Genomic DNA, 17,269 nt, shown 5'->3' on the forward strand with positions numbered 1-17,269 from the left:
AACTACGGCTAAGGAGCACCGGTGCCACTGACAAACACTTCAGCCGTGCCTCCCACTCTGACAGCCTGGCTTGTCAGGCCTGCAGGCCAGGGCCCTGCTGCCAGACCTCTAGGGGTCCTCTGCCATCTGGTGTCACTCCCCATGCCGCTCAGTGGACCTTGCTCTGCACTGCTCTGAGGTGCAGGTTTTCCCTCCCAGGGTCTCAAAGACAGATGGGGAAACTGAGGCCCAGTGTGGAAAGGGACTGGGCCCAGCCTCGGCCTCGGAGGCAGCTGGGCCTTGGAAGGATATGCCTCAAGGAGCTTGCCCACACCTGGCAGGCCCGCCAGCTTGCCGCCCTCCGTGTCCTCCGTGTACATGCTGTCAAACAGGAAGGAGCCATTCAGGTTCTCCACGAATGCAGCCTGTGGGCAGAAGCGGCCAACGGCACAGCTAGGCTCGGGCCCGCACCTGTGGGCTCCAGAGGCATAAAACTGGCAGCTGCACATGTCTTGGTCTGGCTGCAGGCGGGTGGATAGGTGGGGGGCAACTGCGGGGAGGAAGGCTGTAGGGGCTCAATTGTGAATCCAGGGCCATGCTGAATAGGGACCTGAACCTTCCTGGCTGCCAAGGGGAACAGCCTAGGGGTTTCAGGAAAAGGCCTGCAGCTTTGACAGCTTGAGGAGATAAGGCAGGTGAGGTCTGGACAAAGGTGGAGCCAGCCCTGGGGGCAGGCAGTGGGCAGAGGGAGGCAGGGCCCAGGCTGGGATGGAGCACACTTTGTGGGCTTCCTCTGAGCTGGGGTGTGGCTGCACAGCCTCTGTTTGCAATCAAAAGGCAGGTTTTGAGGGCCTGGGCCCAGGGGACCTTGGTGGAACCTGGCTGAAGCCCTGTGGCAGCATATGGGAGCCAGGGCAGGGACAGGTGGGGAGCGGGGCTCCTCTGGGCCGAGTATACCTTGTGTTTCTCCAGCTCCTCTCGCCGGGCCTGCTCATCCTCCAGCTGGGCCCGAACCACGTTCTCCCGGTGCTTCAGTTCCTCGATGCTGTACTGGTGTTTCAGCTCCGCCAGCCCTTTCTGATGGGGAAGTAGGAAGTGACACTGTCACCAGAAGACATTTGGTCCCTTAGAGCCAGGCTGGTCCCTGCCATCCTATGGCATCCCAAGTGTGGGCAGGGATGTGGATGAGAATAGCTCAGAGCCTCATGGCCCTCAGGCAGGTTAGTAAGAACCTAGGAAAATTCATTGGCATGAGAAATGCGGAAATTGGGACAAATGACTGAACAAACGGATGGAATGGCTGAGCAATGAACTGCCAGCGGGTAAATCACGGGTCTATCCTCCCTAACCAAAGACACCTAGAGCAGGTGGTTTAAACACCTTAGTCAGGAAGACAGATAACAAAAAACCAATTAGGGCTGACTAATCCAAGACAGAGGTGAAACTAACCACTATACGCTCATTTTAATACATCAGTATACTAAACGACACACATGGAGACCTAACGAATATTCTGTTGAGATCTCCCCTGGGCCTGCCCCTAGCATTCCCGCCTACAGAAAATATTAATAGATGTCCCTCTGGACAAAGGACACCAGTGTGAGCTCTTCTTTGAGCACACCCGTGCCCCCTTTTCCTCAGGCATGCGCTTTGCTTCTTCCACCCCAAGCTCTAAGGGTCCCAGGGAGGCTGCCCCCAGGGGAGCAATGGGCAAGAGCAGCTCATCCGGGCTCATCCCGGTCCTGTCTGCAGGGCCATTCTTTGCCTCACGGTCCCACGCTTTAATAAACCTACTCTCACTTTCACCCCAGCAAGGAAGCAGTGCAGTAACAGCCCTTCCCAAGTGTTTGAGTCTCAGGGAGATCCGGGAGGGACCGAGAGGGGTGGGAGGGCAGCACAGGCATGCCGAGGGTCCGAGAAACAACGTTGTTTCTCCATCCCCAGCAGCACCCTCCCCCCCTCCGGCTGGTGTCCTGGCTCTCCTATGGATGCACACGGAAGAGGCATACAGTGAGGCACCCGAGTCGTGCCTTGATCACAAGCGTCTCAGCCCTTGGCTCCATGCCCTGCTACCTCCTGGCCTTCCTCACCCAGCTGGCTCATCCCCCCGTGCCTGCAAGGGGATGCTGGGGTCCCTCTGGGCTCACCCCTCTGGGCTCACTCTATGAACCGCAGGTGTGCAGTCTTCAAGTACAAGGTCCTTTATCCTCTGACACACTCAGGGCTCTACCTCCAGTCCAGAGCCTGCCTATGAGCACCAGACCTAAGCACCCGATGGCCTCATGCCCCCTGGCTCCCTCAAGAGCACCGCCAGCTCACCCTGTCCAAGATGCACCTCTGTCCTCCCAGAGTTCTGCTGAGGTGAGGGTCCACCAGCCAGCCCGCACCCAAGCCAGGGACCTGGGAGCACCCTGGGCCCTCCCCCAGCCTCAGACCCAGGCTGTGCCCAGGGCTGTCCATGCTACCTCCTGATCGTCACATCATCTCTTGCCAGCAAGACAGGAGAGTAAGATGCCAGGAAAATTCCCTGGCAAATGGAACAGGGAAACAGACAGAGAGCTGAGCACAGTGGCTGAGTAATTCACAGCTGATACAGGTCACCTCCCTGGAGACAATATCTGGGCCCCGGTTGTGTTTCCCCAGAAATGCAGCCAAACCAGGTGGGTGAGGCCAGGGCCAAGGGCAATGACTAATGACCCCCTGAAAGGACACACCTGGAAAAGCTAATGAATATTCTACTGAGATCCTCCCTTAAGATCTCCCCTGAACTCCCAGCCTTTAAAACCCCTCCAGCTGAAGGATCCAGAGCTCGCTCTCCCCCCAGGAGCATGCCCCCACCTTCTCCCCTTCGTCCCCACGGGTATGCCGCTCCTAGAGACTTGCCACCCGGAGCAGTGGGCAGCGACAGCTTGTGCCAGGCTGAGCCCCTGAATCTGTCCCCAAGGCCCCCTTCTCTGACTTCCTAGTGAGCTCAGGCAGCCCAGTCCAGGCTCTCCTGCTGCTTCTTCTATGCTGAGCCCTTCCTTGTTCCACTGTCCTCAGCTTTAGTAAGTCAGGAGCCCATACACTACCGGCAGGCCTTGGGCAGACCCGCTCCAGGTCTGGTACCCTTTCTGGTAACACCAGGACCCGTCTCCACCTCCTAGCTGGCTCCGCTATGCTCTCTGTCACCCTCTAGTCTGTCTACCCCTTCCCAGCAAGCAATGAGAGAAATCTGTTAAATGCAAACCTGATTTTACTAGTTCCTCACTTACCTTGTATGGCTTCCTCCTGGGCATAGGATAATGATGAGCTCCTGCTCTGCCTGGCCAGCAAGGTCCTGCCTGCCTACCCCCACCCCACCTCCTTTCCAGCTCTCTGAGCTGCACACCCTGGCCTGCTCACAGTGCTCCTTCCTGACCCAGGGCCTTTGCATGTGCTCTGCTTTCTGGCTTCACCCAGTCAACTCCGGCCCATTCTGTAGCTCCACGTCAAAACCACTTCCTTGGGGAAGCCACCCGATAACCAGCAACCCCCTGTACATCTACCTCAGCCCCTGCTCTTCCCTCTGGGCATTTTCACATATCTGTGGGAAGATCCAATTGTCTGTCTCCCTTCCCAATGTGTTGACTCCATAAAGGAAGGCAGGGGCTTCCCCAGGGTCTGTTCAGTTCCAGAGCCCGAGCTTGCCTCCCAGTGTCCGGTGCTATCTGAGGTCTGCCCCAGTTTCCAACCGAACACGATGCCAGTACACATGTCAACAGTTTTGTGGGCCTTGGCTGCAAACAGCTTACGAGTATATTGCAGGAGTTGAAATTCTTCTAAAAGAGCTCTTGCTATTCATTGAACTGTATGCTTATGTTCTGTTTTCTTACATATTCATGCTTCAATAAATAAGTTTAAGTTTTTAAAAATCTCTAGTGTCCAGCCAAGAGGGTTGGGGCGTACGCGCTAAGAATGCTGACTGGGCCGAAGGTTGTTGACAATCGGAGGGTAAGTAATCTCTCTGTGCCTCCTGTGGGTGGCTCTATGGAGTTAACAAGCGTGTTCTTCACAGCGAACCCAACACCGTGCTGTCTTGGTTGGTCCGGAGACTTCCCTTGCCAGTAGAAGGTGTAGTTGGTTTCTCTGATAGTTCCATTGTCGGCCAACCGGGTCTCCTGTAGAGCCGCAATGTCGATGTTTAGTCGTGCCAGTTCCCTATCGATGACAGCGGTTTTCCTGGCACCCTTGATCCACGGAAGGTCTGCAGTAAGTCCGGGGCACATGGTCCTGATGTTCCAGCTAGCGAGGTGAAGAGCCGGAGGCTTCTTTCTTGTTGTTTGCTTGGAATTAACTGGTGCGGGTGTTTTGTGGCCCACTTTTCGAGAGGCGCCTCTCTGATCCCCACGTACCCAGTGGGGCAGGCGAGCCATGGCGAGACGGCACCTAATTGGCTGGGGCTGCCCAGCTTGAGGCGGGCGGTAGCTGTCCAGTGAGGTGCGATGACCTCTCCCACCGTCAGAGGAGACCCCTGGCACTCGTTTCCTTCGCCAATCGGATGAGCTTATAACCGGTATCTGTCTCCTCCCGTGTTGAGTCGACATCTTGCGATGACGCTGGAGTGTCCTCTCCAGTGAAACTGAAGCTACAGAGCCTGGGCAGGGTGATATGGAGGGTCTGCTGTTGCCCATGCAGCAGACCCCCCCCCCTCTTCGCAGCTGAAGGGTCCAAGGGAAAGACAAAGTCAATACAGCTTGGCTTCAGGTGCGCCGCAGGAGTTGCCGGTGTTGACTACAATGTCAAACCGCCTTAGGGACTCCGGCTCCGGATTTTCTGTCGGGGTTTACTCCCTTAGCCTTTCCCCTGAAGAGGTATGCCGCAAGGCAGCGGAGGTTTTTTGGAGTCAGAGTTTTCCTTCTCTGATTTTAGAGATGTCCTTCCTCTTTCCTCCCAGTCATTGCTGGCCTCCTTGCATAGAAATCTGGTGTGCACTGGAAACAGTATGGATGGAGGTAGACGAGACAGCTGTAGCAGACAGCTGATGCTATTATAACATCTGTGTGCCTTGAGCTCCTCATTTATTCAATGGATATAGCCAATGCCACCAGATAGGTAGAAGGGGTGGAGCTGAGGCAGAGAGGACACGGTGTGTTGGTGGCAGCGGCAGCAGCAGCAGCAGCAGCAGCAGCAGCAGCAGCAGCAGCGGCAGCAGCAGGAGTTCTGGAGGCTCTCTCCTGCTCCTCCGCCTGCAAGCAGATGGGGATATTCTTCTTCCAACCCGGCATGGTGCCTGCTCTCTGCACTCGCTCTCAGGATCGCTCTTTCTCGCTCGCTTGCTCGATCCCTAGGTTGCAGGTTCGGTGCCTGGTCCAGGGATGTATGAGCCCCAACCCTCTGCGCCACCATCGAAGAGAAAGAACAGTTCTACCATGCACTGGACGAAGCGTTATCCAAGATCCCCAGAAGTAACGCTCTCTATCTCCTTGGAGACTTCAACGCAAGAGTAGGAGCCGACCACATGGCCTGGCCCACCTGCCTTGGAAACTTTGGGAGAGGAAAGATCAATGAGAATGGTCAGCGACTGCTTGAGCTTTCGTGTCACCACGGCCTGTGCGTGACAAACACATTCTTCAAGTGCAAAGAGATCCACCAGGTGTCATGGAGGCACCCCCGCTCCCGCCATTGGCACCAGCTTGACCTCGTCATCACCAGAAGAACGGATATTGGCAGCACCCTCCTCACCCGCAGCTACCACAGTGCAGACTGCGACACGGACCATGCCCTCGTGGTAAGCAAGGTGCGCATAATTCCGAAGAGGTTGCACCACTCCAAGATGAAGGGTCGCCCACGCATCAACACCAGTTGTGCCAGCAACCCAGTTAAGACCCAGCAATTCATCAACAAGATGGAAGATGCACTCGGCGAGGGAGTGGCGGCAGATGACATTATCGAATCCAATTGGCCACGTCTCCGCGACGCCATATACAACTCCGCCATTATTGCTTATGGGAAGAAAGAGCGGAAGAACGCTGACTGGTACGAGGCTCACTGGGAAGAAATGGAACCCGTGATCGAGGCTAAGAGGAAGGCCCTACTGGCTTACAAGGTCACGCCCACTCCCAGTACACTTCAAGCTCTACGGGCTGCCAGGAACAAAGCCCAGAAGACCGCCCGCCACTGTGCCAACACCTATTGGCTAAACCTGTGCAGAAGCATTCAGGAAGCCGCCGATATAGGCAACGCACGAGGAATGTATGAGGGTATCAAGAAGGCAACAGGCCCAATCCCCTCCAAGATCGCCCCCCTTAAGTCCAAGACAGGTGAGGTCATCACTGACCAGGAACAGCAAATGCGGCGGTGGACTGAGCACTACCTCGAGCTGTACGCAACGAAGAACACCGTAACAGACACTGCTCTTAACGCCATCCCAGACCTACCAGTCATGGAGGAGCTAGACACCCCACCTACTGCGGCAGAGCTCAGCAAAGCCATCGACCGCCTCGCTTGCGGGAAAGCACCAGGAAGCGACGGAATCCCTCCAGAAATCCTAAAGTGCGGGAAACCAGTCCTGCTACAGCCGCTCCACCATCTACTCTGTCTCTGCTGGAAGGAGGGTTACATCCCCCAGGATATGAGAGATGCCAACATTATCACCATGTACAAGAACAAAGGAGACCGCAGCGACTGCAACAACTACCGGGGCATCTCTCTCCTCAGCGTCGTCGGCAAAGTATTCGCCCGGGTCGCTCTTGCCCGCCTGCAGACCCTTGCTTCCCGCGTCTACCCAGAGTCCCAGTGTGGCTTCAGAGCTGGCCGTTCAACAGTGGACATGATCTTCTCCCTACGCCAGCTGCAGGAGAAGTGTCACGAGCAGCATAAACCACTCTACCTCGCCTTTATCGACCTTACGAAGGCGTTTGATCTGGTCAGTCGAAGCGGTCTCTTCAGCTTGCTACGGAAGATTGGCTGTCCACCACATCTGCTTGCTGTGGTCATGTCCTTTCATGACAACATGCACAGCACGGTGTCCTACAACGGCGCAACCTCTGAGGCCTTCCCAGTCAGCAGCGGAGTAAAGCAGGGCTGCGTCCTCGCGCCTACGCTGTTCGGAATCTTCTTCTCCATGCTCCTCCAATACGCCTTTAAGGACTGCAGCGAGGGTGTCTTCATTCACACCAGATCCGATGGCAAGCTCTACAACCTGGCCCGTCTACGAGCCAAGAACAAAGTCAAAGAGGTGCTCATCCGTGAGATGCTCTTCGCCGACGACGCAGCTTTGACATCACACTCCGAAGAGGGACTCCAGCAGCTAGTCACTTGCCTTTCCCACGCATGCAAGGAGTTCGGACTAGCCATCAGCCTGACGAAGACGAATGTTATGGCTCAAGGCACGGGGACTTCCCCATGCATCACCATCGACGGGTACACCCTGGAGGTTGTCAACGGCTTCACTTACCTCGGGTCCACCATCTCGAGCTCTCTGTCAGTCGACTTGGAGGTCAACCGGAGAATCGCCAAGGCAGCCACAGTTATGGCCAGACTGAACCGGCGAGCGTGGAACAATTCCAGCCTCACTGAGAAAACCAGACTGCGCATCTACCAAGCCTGCGTACTCAGCACTCTCCTCTATGGCAGCGAGACGTGGACCACCTACGCAAGGCACGAAAGGAAACTCAACAGCTTCCACATGAGGTGCCTGCGACACGTCCTGCATGTCGCCTGGCAGGATAAGGTCCCCAACACCGAGGTGCTGAAGCGAGCCAATATGAGCAGTTTGCATGCAGTTCTTAGCGAGAGACGCCTCAGGTGGCTCGGCCATGTCAAAAGAATGGATGCAGGCCGTATCCCCAAAGACCTCCTCTACGGCGAGCTAGCAGAAGGCAAGAGGATGACAGGGCGCCCAAAACTGCGGTTCAAAGACATCTGCAAAAAGGACATGACACAATGCTCCATCAATCTCAACACATGGGAAGTTCAAGCAGACGACCGCCTAGCCTGGAGGCTCGCGGTCAGGCAAGGTACGTCACGTGCAGAGGCTGCGCGCAACGAGGAGGCGGTCCAGAAAAGATCGAGGCGGAAGCAGCGTCAACAGCAGCAACAACGGCCATCTGCCTTCACCTGTAACAAGTGTGGCAGGGATTGTCACTCCCGAGTCGGACTGCACAGCCATTCTCGGCGGTGCAGATAGACTCTCAAGAAGCTACGCCATCGTCTCTCGAGACGGACGGCTGCCGACGACGACGACGACGACGAGTGTCCAGCCTCTCCTCCCATCATTCGCACAGCCCTGTCCAGAGGGAGGCCACCTCTCTCGCTCTCTGGACCATGGCTCCTGCCTCCCCATCCCCTGTCCCTCTCTCTTTTCCACTAATCCCTACAGCAGTCACCAGATCATGAGCGGCTCCCTGGGTCTCCATCTTCAACAGGACAAGCTCCAAACCCTTGTGGCCCTGCTGACAGCATCCTGCCTTTCCTGCCTGTCCCCCTGCCCCCCACCCCTGCACAGAGCCCCCGAGCTCACCGCCCCTGCCTGTCCTCTGCGGTAGGCTGAGGGGAGAGCCAGCCTTCAGGCACTGCCTCACTGACACAGAAGGAGCTCTTCACAGCAGAGAGGCTCCCAAGCACCTGGCCCAGGCCTGTGGTGCGTCTGTGCTTGGACTCGGCTGCCCTGCTACCCAAATCCTGACCTCGCCAGCACTGAGAGGCCAGGGGGTGGGGCAGGCTGTGGTTGGCCACGGGCAGACAGTAAGGCAGGCAGCTTCCCCTGCTTTGTAGAACTCAGCTTTTTTGTTTTTTATTCTCACCCAAGGACATTTTCCTCATTGCTTTAGAGAGAGAGGACGGGAGAGAGAAGAACATCGATGCGAGAGAGAAGCACCGACTGGCTGCCTCCCATACATGCCTGGACCAGGAATCGCATGCACCCAGACCATGGATGGAACCTGCAACCCAGGCATGTGCCCTGACTGGGAATCGACCCCACAACCTTTCAGTTATGGGACAAGGCTCTGCACGAGACAGGGCAGAACTTGGCCCTTTACTTATTATTTATCTTGATGCTTCTAGGCAGATCTCTGAACTGTGAAAGCAGTCTTTGTTTCCTCGAAATACAGTGGGATGCACAGGCTGGGTGACCTGCCCCTCATGGAAACGCCTGGGGACTGAGGAGAGGATGCCTAGCAAAGGGCTCTGAAGTTGTGCCGTGCTGGGCTATGCCATGGTTTCATCAAAGCGAAATGCTAGCGCAGAGCTTCTGACCGGGAGACCAGCGCGGTCTGCCTGGGCCCTGGGCTCCACCTGCAGTGCAGGCCCAGGAAGGTCAGTGTGGGGACCTGCAGCCCCGCCTCCTCCCTGCTTCCATTAGGCTCTCTGGGGCTCACACCCCAACTCAGCCTGCCCCAAACACAGGGACCTTTCTCCCAGGAAGGCACCAGCCTCCTGTGAGAAGGAGTGGGCAGGTCCAACAGTCCTCAGTCTCCCTGGCTCCCAACACGCAGGGGTATCCCAGGCCTCACAAACTGGGACATTCTCTTTTCCCAGTGGTGACAACTCCCAAAAACTGATCACACTGCAAAGAATGAGAAGCAGGTGAAAGGGGACCAGCTCATAAAAGGGGAGGTGGGAAAGAAGTGGGCAGTGCCCAGACCAGGCAGTGCACAGACGGGGCAGTGCACAGACCGGGCAGTAGACAGACAGGGCAGTGCCCAGACCGGGCAGTGCACAGACCAGGCAGTAGACAGACCGGGCAGTGCCCAGACCGGGCAGTGCACAGACCAGGCAGTAGACAGACCGGGCAGTGCACAGACCGGGCAGTAGACAGACCGGGCAGTGCACAGACCGGGCAGTGCACAGACCAGGCAGTGCACAGACCAGGCAGTAGACAGACCGGGCAGTAGACAGACCAGGCAGTGCACAGACCAGGCAGTAGACAGACCGGGCAGTAGACAGACCGGGCAGTGCACAGACCAGGCAGTAGACAGACCGGGCAGTAGACAGACCGGGCAGTGCACAGACCAGGCAGTAGACAGACCGGGCAGTAGACACACCGGGCAGTAGACAGACCGGGCAGTAGACACACCGGGCAGTGCACAGACCGGGCAGTGCCCAGACCAGGCAGTAGACAGACCGGGCAGTGCCCAGACCAGGCAGTAGACAGACCGGGCAGTGCACAGACCAGGCAGTGCACAGACCAGGCAGTAGACAGACCGGGCAGTGCCCAGACCGGGCAGTGCACAGACCGGGCAGTGCACAGACCAGGCAGTAGACAGACCGGGCAGTAGACAGACCGGGCAGTGCACAGACCGGGCAGTAGACAGACCAGGCAGTGCACAGACCAGGCAGTAGACACACCGGGCAGTGCACAGACCAGGCAGTAGACACACCGGGCAGTGCACAGACCAGGCAGTAGACAAACCGGGCAGTGCCCATACCAGGCAGTAGACAGACCGGGCAGTAGACAGACCGGGCAGTGCACAGACCGGGCAGTAGACACACCAGGCAGCGCACAGACCAGGCAGTGCCCAGACCGGGCAGTAGACACACCGGGCAGTAGACAGACCGGGCAGTGCCCAGACCAGGCAGCGCACCGGGAATGGCCCCCACAGGCTTTGCTGCTAGCCTGCCTGGGTCCCATTCCTAGTTGACTGGTAGTGGCGTGCGATCCTGGGAGAGTCACTGCACTTGTGAACGCTTTCCCATGGCCAACGGGCGATGAGAGCAGGGCCCACCTCATAGATTGTGGTGAAAACAATGTGCAATGATGCAGTTTGCTTGGCGTTAACAGTGCACAGCCACAGATGACTGTTAGTACTGTTTCTGGGGTACAGAGTAGGGATGAATCCTGGCTCTGCCATGGGCTGCTGACCTTCACGTTTTGTCTCCTCAGCTCCCTCAGCAAAACCAGACAGTACAGAACGGCTCTGAGGCTTTGGGCCCATGGTGCAGACTTCCCTGGAGGACTGCTGTGAGAGCAAACTCCGGGGATGGGAGAGACTGAGTCGTGCAGCTCTGGGGGGGGCACTCCCCTCCCCCACCTCACGCCTTGACCAGCGTTGCCCCCCAACAGGAGGTCCAGGAGCTCCACCCTCCCACCTCTGGGTGGCCCTGCCCTGCCCTGCCCTGCAGAGTCAGGGGGCTGTGGCCTGGCGGGCCTGGGCGCAGGCTCTCCTGGGCGGCTCTCGGAGGAAGAGACTGAGCTGTGTGGCTCCAGGGCAGGGGCCACGTTCCCCCACATGCCCGCCCAGCCTGCCCTTCCTGTGAGGGGCCCACCCTCCACACGGGCAGATGTTGGTCTGTTTGGCCTGAGGAACTCTGCTGTCCTCACCCTGAGACCCCGCCCCACCATCAAATCCCACAGACGCCGGATGGGTGGAGGCTGGCCTTGCTGCACCCTGAAACTTTGACTGAGTTTGAATCTGTTTTGGTCTGGTGAACACCACTCGCCCCAACCTGGTGACTCCGAGAACACGTCTCCTGTGACTCACATACCGCCAAAGCCTCTTTCAGTGACTGAGCCTAACAGGCAGCTAGCAGGCAGACGTGGATCTCGGGGTGCGTGGGTCTTTTGCTGACCTGCCCCCAGGCTCCTTGCTGGCGGAAGCCAACCTTGGTGTGAAGCTTGGCCCCTCCCATGCACACCCAGGCCCAGCAAGGCAGCCACAAACCGTGTGCTGCTTTGGACTCCAAACAGGTAGCCCAGGGCAGGTCACAGGCAGCACCTGACACTGACCTGCACTGGATCCCTCCCTAGAGGCCCCAGAGCCAACACACCCAGTGTCAGGACGCAGAGCACATCAGAGCACAACCCATGCTGCCCCACAAGTGGCACAGCCAAAGGGAGACCTCGGCAGGCACCAGACCCTGCTGGGGTGAGTTCTACCTCAGGGGGCCAGCCCAGCACAGCAGCTCGTCGTACACTGTGGCTGGGGTCAGTCCTCAGTCAGCCAACCCGAGGGTCAGCCCCACCAGCATCAATGAAGACCCAATTACAACACAGGGGTTCTAGGACCCACACAAGGGACACTCCTGGAGCACTTGGCTCAGGCGACCAGCAGATGAAGCCATGGCCCCACAGGACACCTACCACATGAGTCCTCATGCCAGGAATGGGAGGCATAGCAGCTCTACCTCAGACAAAGAGGCAGCCAGAATGGGGAGACAGAAATAGGCCTCAAATGAAAAGAAGTGGAGGACTCCCCAGAACGGCTGTGAGGGGCCTGGAGGCAGCCCATGGACGGAACCTGGCCTCTGTGAGTGAGCACTCTAGAGAGACCATGAGGGTCCTGCTGGAATCGCTTGGACAGAGGCAGGTAAGAGTTAGGAAGATGGAGCTGCCCTTTCCCTCTGCCTCAGTGTCCCTTTCTATGAAACCAGGGGACCTGAAGACTGTCCCACAGAGCTGGGAGACCCATGGGGAGACACTTGCCATGTGATCGTCAATGCGCCGGGAGTCCAGGTACACGAGGTCAGGAAGGTAGGCCCCGATGAACATGTTGTAACCCTCTGCCTCAGCGATGGGGTTCCCGGAGAGGCTGAGTGAGCGCAAGTCCTTGAACCGCCGCAGATAGATGATCTGGGGAGGGGAGAGGAGAAGAGCCGTGTTCTTGGCTGCTGCAGAGCCGCAAACACCCCTGGCGGTCCCTCTCGTGGGCACCCTGCCAGAGTTTGCAGCCTGGCCATAACCGCTTCAGCACTGGGTGGGTGGAAAGGTGAGGAGGGCGCTTGGGGGTTCCAGGGTGCATGGTCAAGTTCAAATGATAGCTGTGGGGCAGACAGTTACTGACCACCTGTGAGCCTCAACTTCCTCATCCATAAAATGGGTATGAGGATGTTATGTAATATACGTGTTGTAAAAAGCAAATGAAATAACCTGTGAAATGCATGTGGGAGAGTGCCTGACACCTCCTCAGTAAATGGTAGTAAAGTTGTTATCATCATCATTGCTTACTCAAAGTAGGTGCGCCTTTTTAGACCGTAAAGCCCTGTAGGAAAGGTCCAAGCCTCTTCAATTAAATGGAACCCAGTTTATCATTAACCTTGCATCAACTGATTGACAGCTAGTGGAACATCCCACTAACTGCTGTTTATTTTTCCTATACTCTATTTTTATTAAAATGAGGGGGAAGGTCACCCACATAGCTAACACAGGCTTGCCCTATGCTCTGTGCACTTTGCAGGTACGCACTGGGTTTTCTACAAACGGAAGGTCTGCAGCAGCCCTGCGCTGGGCAGTCTGTCAGCACCACTTTCCCAACAGCATTTGCTCACTTGGTGTCTCTGTGTCACAGCTTGGTAATTCTCACAATATTTCTAACTGCATTATTATTACTATTATTACATGTTTTACGATGGTCTGTGATCAATGATCTTTAATGTTGCCATTGTACTTGCTTTGGGGCGCCACAAACCGCACCCATAGAAGACAGTGAACTTAGTCCATAAATGAGGTGTGTGTTCTGCCTATTTCCTGTCTTTCTTCCTCCCTTGGGCCTCCCTGTTCCCTGAGATACAACAATATTGCAATTAGGCCAATTAATATGTGTTCAAATGAAAGGCAGAGTCGCACGTCTCTCACTTTACATCAAAAGCTAGAAATGATTCAGCTTAGTGAGGAAGGCATGTTGAAAGCCAAGCGAGGCGAAAGCTAGGCCTCTGGTGCCCAACAGCCGGGTTGTGAGTGCAAAGGAAAAGGTCTTGCAGGAAATTAAAAAGTGCTACTCCAGTGAATACATGAATGATTAGAAATTGAAACAGCTTCATTTAAGCCAAGAGGGAGAAAGTTTTAGTGGTCTGGATAGAAAAGCAAACCAGCCCCAACATTCCCTGAAGCCAAAGCCTGGTCCAGAGCGAGGCGCTAACTCTCTTCAATTCTGGGAAGGCCGAGCGAGGGGAGGAAGCGGCAGAGGGAAGCTGGAAGCAGCGGAGCTGGTTCCTGAGGCCGAAGGAAGACGGTGTCTCTGTAACCTGATGGCGCAAGGGGAGGCGGCCGTACAGGTGCGGGAGCAGCGGCGCGGGAGCCAGAAGATGTGACTGAGGTCATTAGTGAGGGTGGTGACATGAACGGCGTATTTTCAATGCAGACAAAGAAGCCTTATACTAGAAGATGACACCATCCAGGACTTTCATAGCCAGGCAGGAGAAGTCAAGGCCTGGCTTCAAAGTCTCAATGGACAGGCTGACTCTTTTGTTAGGGGCTAAAGTAGCTGGTGACTTTAAGTGGAAGCCAGTGCTCACTTTCCGTTCTGAAAACCCTGGGACCCTTAGGAGTTATGCTAGCTCTGCTCTGCCTCTGCTCCATAAACAGAACAGTGAAGCCTAGATGACAGCACAGCTGTCTACAACATGGTTTACTGAACCTTCTCAGCCCACTGTGGAGACTTCTGCCCAGGGAGACACTCCTTTCAATGTCTTACTGCTCAGTGACGACGCACCTGGTCCGCCAGGAGCTTGGATGGAGGGAGGAGGACAGCGAGATCAGTGTCGTTTTCACGCCTGCTAACACAACACCCACGCTGCAGCCAGGGATCAAAGACTGATTTCAAGTTCCGTGTCTTATTATTTAAGAAATGCACTTTGTAAGGCTACAGCTGCCGTAGATAGTGATTCCATTGATGGGTCAATTGAAAAGCTCTGGAAAGGACTCACCATTCTAGATGCCAATAAGAACATCTATGATTTGAGACTTCCGGCCAAGATGGAGGCTTAGACCGACACGCTCCGTCTCCCTCCACAACTAAGAAGGAATACAACTACCTCAAAACCAAAGATAACCAGAAATTCCAGAAAACGAAACTACATGGAAGCCCAACGTATGAAGTTATGAACCAGCGGTGCTCATCTGGACGGGTAGGAGGGGCGAAATCGGAATCCGGAATCAGGACAGAAAGGTCGGGCTGTGCTGTCCGCGGTAGCAGCGGGGATAGCGGCGGGACTGCGAGAAATGCCAGGGGAGCAATCCCGGCTGCAGTCGAGACCCGGCAGCTCGCAATTCCAACGCTGGGGAAGGCAGAACCCCCCCCCCCCCATTGCCTTGGACGGTGAGCCCCCCTGCCCCCACACAAATCGCCACAGAGCGGTGAAAAAGGTCGCCAGTCGCCGGGTAGTGAGGAGTGCACAGGGCTCCGCCCCCTACAGCCCCCCAGGAAGCAAAGGTGAACAGAAAACTGTCAGGATGAAGCAGACCACGATTGAAATCCCAGTGGCGCAGCTCACCAAGCAGCGGATGAGGGACCTAACTGATAAGCAAATAGGAAATTTTTCTGAGGCTCTGTTCAGAGCTATAGTCATAAGGTGGCATACAGAATTGACAAAAGATTTGGAACAAGACGAGGAAGGAATGAAAGCTAGTCATACTGAAACAAACGAAAACTCATATGAGACAAGTGGTGAGGAAATGAAAACCAGAGATCAAATCAACAAATCGGAACATAGGGAAGGAACAAACAGTCAACCAGTGCAGAAAGAGGAAACGAAAAGGGAGGAATATGAGGAGAGGCTCAGAAGCCTCTGGGACAGCTATAATCAAACGAACATTCAAATAATAGGATTGCCAGAGGGTGAAGAAGAAGAACTAGAAATAGAAAAATTATGTGAGAAAATAATGAAGCAGAACGTCCCTAACTTGGGGAAGGAAATAGACTTACAGGTCCAGGAAGCACAGAAAGTTCCAAAAAAACTGGACCCAGGGAGAACCACTCCAAGATACATTATAATCAAAATGTCAAAAATTAAAGATAAAGAGAGGATCTTAAGAGAGAAGAAAAGAATTATGTACAAAGGGGTCCCAATAAGACTATTAGCTGATTTTTCAAAGGAGACCCTGCAGGCAAGAAGGGACTGGCAAGAAGTATTCAAAGTAATGAAAAGCAAAAACCTACAGCCATGAATACTCTATCCAGCAAAACTGTCATTCAGAATAGAAGGGCAGAGAAAATGCTTCCAGGACAAAGTAAAACTGAAGGAGTTCATTAGATCCAAACCACTATTTTATGAGATGTTAAAGGGACTGGTTTAGAAGAAGGAGGATCAAAATTATGAACATTAAAATGAAAACTGTACCACAACAACCAACAACAGAAGCTAGGGAATTGAAACAAAGGCAAACTAAATAGGCAACAAGAGTGGAAAAAGAACTATAGGTATGGGGAACATATTGGGGGGAAGTCAGCAGGGAGGGGGAAGGTGGAAAGGGAGGGAGATGGTACAGGAGTTAAGAAGCATAGTAGGAGGGAGTGGAGTAGACAGGAAGAGGTTGAGAAGAACTATATGCACAACCAATGGACATGGACTAAAAGGGGGGGACAACTGGAGGGAGGGGGGGTCACTGGGTGGAGGGGAACAGAAGGAAAAGAAATTGGGACAACCGTAACAGTATAATCAATAAAACATATTAAAAATAAAATAAAATACACGGAACAACAACAACAAAAAGAACATCTATGATTCATGGGAAGAGGCCAGAATATCAACATTAACAGGAGTTTGGAAGACGTTGATGCCACCCCACACGGATGACTTCGAGAGGCTCAAGACTTCGGTGGAGGAAGTAACACGTGGTGGAAAGAGCAAGAGAAGGAGAATTACAAGCGGAGCCTGGACACGTGACTGAGCTGCTGCAATCTCATGGTGGACCCTGAACGGGTGAGCAGTTGCTTCCCGTGGATGAGCAAAGAGAGTGGTTTCTTGAGATGGAATCTGCTCCTGGTGAAGATGCTGTGAAGATGTTTGACATGACAACACAGGATTTAGAATGTGATGTAAACCTAGTTGATAAAGTAGCAGCAAGTTTTTGAGAGGATTTTGAAAGAAAAGTTCTGCTGGGGTAAAATGCTATCAGATAGCATCATGTGCTACAGAGAAATCGTTCATGAAAGGAAGAGTCAATTAATGCAGCAAACTTCACTGTGTCTTATTTTTAAAAATGGCCGCAGCCATCCCAGCTTCAGTTGGCAGCCATCAACACCCAGGCTACACCCTCCACCAGCAAGAGGGTGACAACTCACTGAGGGCTCGGATGATGGTCAGCATTGTTTAACAACGGAGTACATTTTATAGTGAAACTTTTAAAATTAAATCCATTGGGGTAACATTGATTAAGAACATTGGATAAACGTCAGGTGAGCCACTTTGTAATACAGCGTCCGTGTGTCCTATTGCATGCTCGCCACCTGAAGTCTGGCCTCCTTCTGCCACATTGTACCTGACTCAGTGCACTCTCTTCTTCCCCAACCCTCCTTCCCAGCTGGTCACTACTATTCTGTTTATTGTCGATATCTATGAGTTTGTTGTAATAAGGTATTTTTAAATTATGGTGTGTACATTGTTTTTAGAT

At 54.5% G+C, this 17,269-nt stretch overlaps 1 protein-coding gene across 1 annotated transcript in view; it reads right to left on the reverse strand.

The window, feature by feature from the left end:
- DRC3 (dynein regulatory complex subunit 3) overlaps nt 1-17,269 on the reverse strand; it is a 52,950-nt gene that overhangs the window by 18,245 nt on the left and 17,436 nt on the right. The window contains exons 5-7 of the mRNA XM_090292117.1: nt 12,361-12,511; nt 937-1,052; nt 292-404 (exon numbers count right to left, since the gene is read on the reverse strand). Of these exons, the coding sequence (XP_090148243.1) occupies nt 292-404; nt 937-1,052; nt 12,361-12,511 (380 nt within the window). The remainder of the gene's footprint in view (nt 1-291; nt 405-936; nt 1,053-12,360; nt 12,512-17,269) is intronic.

This window comes from Furipterus horrens, unplaced genomic scaffold (genome assembly GCF_987537825.1).
Source record: "Furipterus horrens unplaced genomic scaffold, mFurHor1.1.pri manual_scaffold_11, whole genome shotgun sequence".
Taxonomy (NCBI): Eukaryota; Metazoa; Chordata; class Mammalia; order Chiroptera; family Furipteridae; genus Furipterus; species Furipterus horrens.